Raw genomic sequence first — 6,317 nt, 5'->3', positions numbered from 1 at the left:
GTGTTAGCCAGGATGGTCTCGATCTCCTGACCTCGTGATCCGCCCGTCTCGGCCTCCCAAAGTGCTGGGATTACAGGCTTGAGCCACCGCGCCCGGCCTATATGTGATTTTAAAATGTCTTACTTCTCTCATTAGCATAATGTTTTCAAGATGCATCCATAGTATTGCTAGGAACTTGTATACAACTTTTTGTCTGGATATATATTTTCATTTCTCTTGGGTATATTCCTGGTCATATGGTAAGTCTGTCTTTAACTATTGAAGCCAAACTGTTTTTATATCCACCAGTAGTGAATAAAAGTTCTAATTTCTCCACATTGTCACCATTACTATCTGCCTTTTGTATTATAGTCATTCTGGTGGGTGTGAAGTAGTCTCCATTGTGACTTTGATTTGCATTGCCTTGGAGCTAATGAGGTTGAGCAACTTTTCATATTCTTATTGGCCATTTTTAATCGTTTTTTAGAGAAATGCCTGTTCAGATTCTTTGCCAATTTTTAAATTGGGTTATCTCATTATTATTGAGTTGTAAGAGTTCTTTATATATTCTAAATACAGTCCCTTATTAGATATGTGATTTGCAAATACTTTCCCCCATTCCGTGGGTCATTTTTTCACTTTCTCAGTGATGTCTTTGAAAAACAAAATTTTTAAATTTGGATGAAGTCCAATTTATTTTTTTCTTTGTTGCTTGTACATTTGGTGCCATATCTAGGGTCAGTACTTTATAGTTTCTTTTATAATCTCCAAAAATATAAGTTTATTAATACATATAAAGCACTTAACAATGATTAGCACATAAGTACTAAATCCTAATATTATGGAGTCCATAGTTTAATTGCAATCAATATTATTGAATTAATGCTTTGAAAGTAGCACCTAAAATTAGAAATAAAAACATTTAAGCATTATAAGCAAGTCTTTATGTCACAATGTTCAGTTAAAGTTTCACCCTAAATATAACAGTTTAAAAATACTTTTAATTGGAATCTTTTGGAATACTGCCTTCCAGAAAGTGTTTTCTTATAAAAATAAGTGTTAAAATTGCCAAATGGGAAACTTCTGTGCAGTATGGCAGCTTTTAGCGCAAGCTACTGACTTACCCTTTTCCATATCTTTTGAAATCACCAAAGAATGTAAAAATAGGATTTTTTAAATACAGTAGTACTGAAAACTTGGAAAAAGCAACATTCGTATTACCAGAATCCTTCTGGGTTGTAGGAGGCAGGATTTTGTGAGTTTACAACAGATCTTTTACTTAAAAAAGTAACTTATCTCAATCCTTAAACCTTTTCCAGTGTTTCCCATTATTCCACTATCTAACCAGTTGTTGAATCCAAGCATCATCCATCACTAAGATCTCCCTGAAAGCTCATATCTCTCTATCGCCAAGTCCTATCAGTGCTATCTCTTGAAAAATATTTAACATGTATTAAGCCCTTCCCATGTGAGAGGTCCTGTTCTATTAAGTGCTTTTTAAGTAAATCTTCACAATAGTCTTTTTTTTTTTTTTTTTTTGAGAGGGAGTCTCGCTCACTGCAACCTCTGCTTCCCAGGTTCAAGCGATTTAGTAGAGACAGGGTTTCATCATATTGGCTAGCTGGTCTCAAACCCTTGACCTCACGTGGGGTCCACCTTGGCCTCCCAAAGTGCTGGAATTATAGGAATGAGCCACCACGCCCGACCTGTAATAATAGCTTACATAGGTACTGCTTACAGATGAGGTCTCTGAGTTACAGTGAGTTTAAATAACTTGCCCAAGGTCATCCAGCTATGAGTTACAAGGAATCTGGTTTCTGAGCTCATGTTATTTCTCTTGAATTTGTTTACTTCTTTCTGTTCCCCTGCTACCATCCTGTTCTGGTCATTGTTCTCCCTCACCTGCATTATTGTATTATTGGCCCCTGTACTAGTCTTTCCTCTTTTAAATTGATATTTCACACTGAAGTCAGAGTTATCTTTCAAAGATATAAATCTGATCATATCACTTCCTATTTAAAATCCATTAACTTTTTGAGGAACTTCAGTGATTGGCCTTTGCCTACCTCAAGGTCTAGCCTTTTTCCCCTAAACTCATCTTCCCTGTTCACAAGACTCCATGCTTAATGGACTTTTTCTTGCCACCAGCCTTCTACATAGACTATTGAAAGATTCCGTCACATCTTCCGCTCTTCTTGTCTAGCTAATTCCTATTTATCCTTTAAGTCCAGGTCAAACATCATGTCATTTAACGGGAAATGAACCCTAGAATCTAGATTCCCTTTTGATATTTTGGCATAAAGTTCCTTTTCCTAGCAGAATATTCATGGATTTTATTTTGAGCTCTTATTTAGGTTTTATCTTTTCTACTAAACTACAGTATCTATGATGTCAGAGACTTTATCTGCTTTACTCACTACTATATTCCTGATACCTTGCTTGGTGCTTGGTGTAGAGTATGTATTCAATACTAGTTGAGTGATTCAATAAATACATACAATACAGTGACTCAACCAAATATATAATCCGAACATCAGATGTGTCTGTTTCTTTTTTAATGAATAACATGGATGAAAATACGAATCCGTACTAGAAAAATTCTCAGTGAACATTAAGTTATATTGCTTATCCTAGACTTAGCAGCAGTAAATTGGATAAAGTAATGTAACCAGAAATATAGTCCCTGTGTTTATACTGTTGACCAGCCCCTTATTGAAGCTTGCATCTCTTGCATGGCCTTGTAGTGTTCTGTTTCCTGTGTCTTCCTGATCTTGTCTTCTTTTGCATTTTGTTTCTCTTACATCACCTCTTGTGAGGGCATACTCCTGAGCTTTTTATTTAACCTGCTAGTTTTGTCCTTTTATAGTTGTGCTATTATGGATTAATCTATATAAATCTTTATAAATGAATAGTTACTAATCTGTGTCTTCCACTACAATCACATATGGAGGTAGAGAGTGTAAAGGATGAGAACCTATTGTACCTTTTTTAAACCACAAACCATCATTTTTTAAAATGTCTGGTGATTTTCTTTCTAAAATATTTCTGTGTTTCATGAAAGCACAAATACAATATAATAGAACTGTAGACTGACATTGCTTACTGTTGTGATTTTGTTTTGTTATCTGATATAAATGAACATTTTCTTTAACATTCTTTTTCAGCATATTGAAGAAATGAGTCTTTTTGGAAAATCAGAATTAGAGAAAACTATTGAACATTTGACGTGTGTTAATCATCAGGTAATGTATCAAACTGGATTTGGGGGTATCTTGTGTTATATGAATAACTATGTCAATTATAGTTTTAATACACTATTTTTTAAATTTAATTTTTATTTTTATTTATTTTTTGAGATGGAGTCTCTCTCTGTTGCCCCAGTTGGAGTGCAGTGGTGCAGTCCAGCTCACTGCAACCTCCACCTCCTGGCTTCAAGCAATTTTCCTGCCTCAGTCTCCCAAGTAGCTGGGACTACAGTTGCGTGCTACCATGCCCGGCTAATTTTTTTTGTATTTTTAGTAGAGATGGGGTTTCACCATGTTGGCCAGGCTGGTCTCGAACTCCTGACCTGACATTGTGATCTGCCCATCTTGGCCTCCCAAAGTGCTGGGATTACAGCATGAGCCACCACGCCCGGCCTAATACACGGTTTTATACAATACAATAGCTGGGCATGGTGGTGTGCACCTGTAGTCCCAGCTACTTGGGTGGCTGAGGTGGGAGGATCACTGGACCCCAAGAGTTAGAGGCTGCAGTGAGCCATGATGACGACACTGCACTCCAGCCTGGGCGACAGAGCAAGACTACAATTCCTTAAAAAAAATCACACAATAGTATACTAGAAAAGCTGTATAACAGCAGTTATGAGTGTGTACTCTGAAGGCTGATTACTTGGGTTCAGATCCATCTTTGCCTCCTGTTACCTGCAGGCAAGTTGCTTGACCTTTCTGTTCCCTGATTTCTTTATTTGTAAAATAAGAATAGTGCTAGTACTTACTCATTAGGGTTTTTGTGAAAATTAAATGAGTTAATGCATATAAAGAACTTAGAAGCATGCCCAGCATATTGTAAGCTCTTAGTAGGTATTAGCTATGATTATTGCTATTTTGCTGTTATAAAAAAAATCATATAGGCCAGGCATAATGGCTCAAGTAAGAGGATCACTGGAACCTAGGAGTTCAAGGCTGCAGTGAGCTGTGATCACACCACTGCATTCCAGTCTGGGTGACAGAGCAAGACCCTGTCTCCAAAATAAGAAAAAAAAATTATATAATACCAACATAGAGTAAAAAGAGAAATTCACTTCCATCCCTTATTACTCTCTCTAGAGATAGGATTTTTAACAATTTGGTATGTTTTTGTTTTTATAATTTCAACTTTTATTTTAGATTCAGGGGTACATGTACAGTTTGTTATATGGGTATACTGTGTGATGCTGAGATTTGGGGTACAGTTGATCCCATCACCCAGGTAGTGAGCATAGTACCCAATAGTTTGTCAACCTTTGATGTGTTTTGTTTTGACTAGCTTCTATTACTATGCCTTCACTGTCTTAATTTATTTGCCTTCTAATTCTGTCATCTGAGTTGGTTGAAGTGTCACCTCATCATGGTTTATATTTTCCTGTATCTTTGTGTGCCTGGTAATTTAATTTTAGATTGGATGCCAGACATTGTGATGTGTGTTGCTAGATAGTTTGTATTACTATGAAATACTCTTGAGGTTTGTTCTGGGATGCAGTTAAATTACATGGGAGTAGTCTGATCTTTTTCAGTCTTGCCTTTAAGCTTTGTTAGGTGGGATCAAAGTAGCGTTTAGTCTTGGAATAATTTTGTTTCACTACTGAGATAAAACCCTTTTGAGTACACTACCTGTTGTCTTATGAATTATGAGGTTTCCAAATGACTGATGGGCACAGGAACTTTTCCTGGCCCTGCATGAGCTCTGAGTATTGTTCTCTCTAGTTTGTTCGTTGTTCTTTCCTTGGGTAGTCTTCTCTATGCTGAGCTCTACTCAGCCGAAAACTTAAAGGGTACCCTTTATAGATCTGTGTAGCTCTCACTCTTTGCACCTCTCCTCTAATACCTGTCCTGCAAACTTTAGCTGCTTTGGCCTTCTTTGACATTCATGCCTGTCTTCTGAACTTAGGGCAGACCACTGGGTTCCATGTTGGTTCCTTTCCCTGTGTCACAGTCTGGAAATTTTTCAGGCAATAAGCTGGAGCAAATGTAAAGATCATCACATTTGTTTCCTGTCTCTCAGGGGTCACTGGTCATCATTACCTGATGCCTAGTGCTCTGAAAACCATTGTTTCATATATCTCATCCAACTTTTTAGTTATTTCAGGCAGAAGAGTAAATCTGGTCCGTATCACTCCAGCTTGACCAGAAGCTAAAAACAGTAATATTAATTACTGGAAAATGTATCTGAAGAAATTACTAGAAGTCATTGGAAAGAAACAAATGAGAAAATATTTTAAAAGTTAAAATGTTGGAGAATAGCCTGAGATGATCTAATATTCAGACTAATATTTAGTTAGAACTCAAGGAGGATATAATAGAATGTAGGAGAGACAGTATTTGAAGAGATAATGATTGATGATTTTCTAGATATGAAAACACAGGAACCCTCTGATTCAAAATTAATTCCAAAAGCATGATACATCCCAAGCAAGATAAATAAAAGGAAAATGCATACAATTTTAGTAGTCATGAATAATACAATTTATCTATGGATAAATTTACAGAATCTTTATAGGAAACATTATGCAACCATACTGAAAGTCATTGAAGAAAACCTAAGTGGAGGATTATATCAGGTTTATAAAAAGTTATAAAAATAACATAAATTTTCCCCAACTTGATCTATAGAGTTGAGGTAGCTCTACTTGAAATCCCAGTAAGATTGTGTGGGGGGTGAGGGGGAAGAATTGACAATAGATCTTAAAATTTACTTGGAAGCAAAAAGCCAAGAATCACAGAAATTTTAAAGAAGAACATGGTGCTAGACTTGCCCTCCCAGATGTGAAGCCTTTAGAGTCATAGTAATATATAATAGGCTGGGCACGATGGCTCACACTTGTAATCCTAGCTCTTTGGGAGCCTGAGGCGGGAGGATCACTTGAGGTTAGGAGTTCAAGATCAGCCTGGCCAACATGGTGAAACTCCATCTCTACTAAAAATATGAAAATTAGCCAGGTGAGGTGGCACATGCCTGTAGTCCCAGATACTTGGGAGGCAGAGGCAGGAGAATCACTTGAACCCAGGAGGCAGAAGTTGCAGTAAGCTGAGATCATGCCACTGCACTTCAGCCTGGGTGACAGAGCAAGACCGTGTCTC

The 6,317-nt window shown here is 37.0% G+C and overlaps 1 protein-coding gene across 1 annotated transcript in view; it reads left to right on the top strand.

The window, feature by feature from the left end:
- CEP135 (centrosomal protein 135kDa) overlaps window positions 1–6,317 on the top strand; it is a 79,397-nt gene that overhangs the window by 30,537 nt on the left and 42,543 nt on the right. The window contains exon 14 of the mRNA XM_011937287.1: window positions 3,144–3,221. Coding sequence (XP_011792677.1) covers window positions 3,144–3,221 — 78 coding nt within the window. The remainder of the gene's footprint in view (window positions 1–3,143; window positions 3,222–6,317) is intronic.

Source organism: Colobus angolensis, unplaced genomic scaffold, assembly GCF_000951035.1.
Source record: "Colobus angolensis palliatus isolate OR3802 unplaced genomic scaffold, Cang.pa_1.0 Scaffold162, whole genome shotgun sequence".
Lineage (NCBI taxonomy): Eukaryota > Metazoa > Chordata > Mammalia > Primates > Cercopithecidae > Colobus > Colobus angolensis.
Note: the sequence above shows the minus strand (reverse complement) of the source record. Positions and strands in the feature narration are given on the sequence as shown.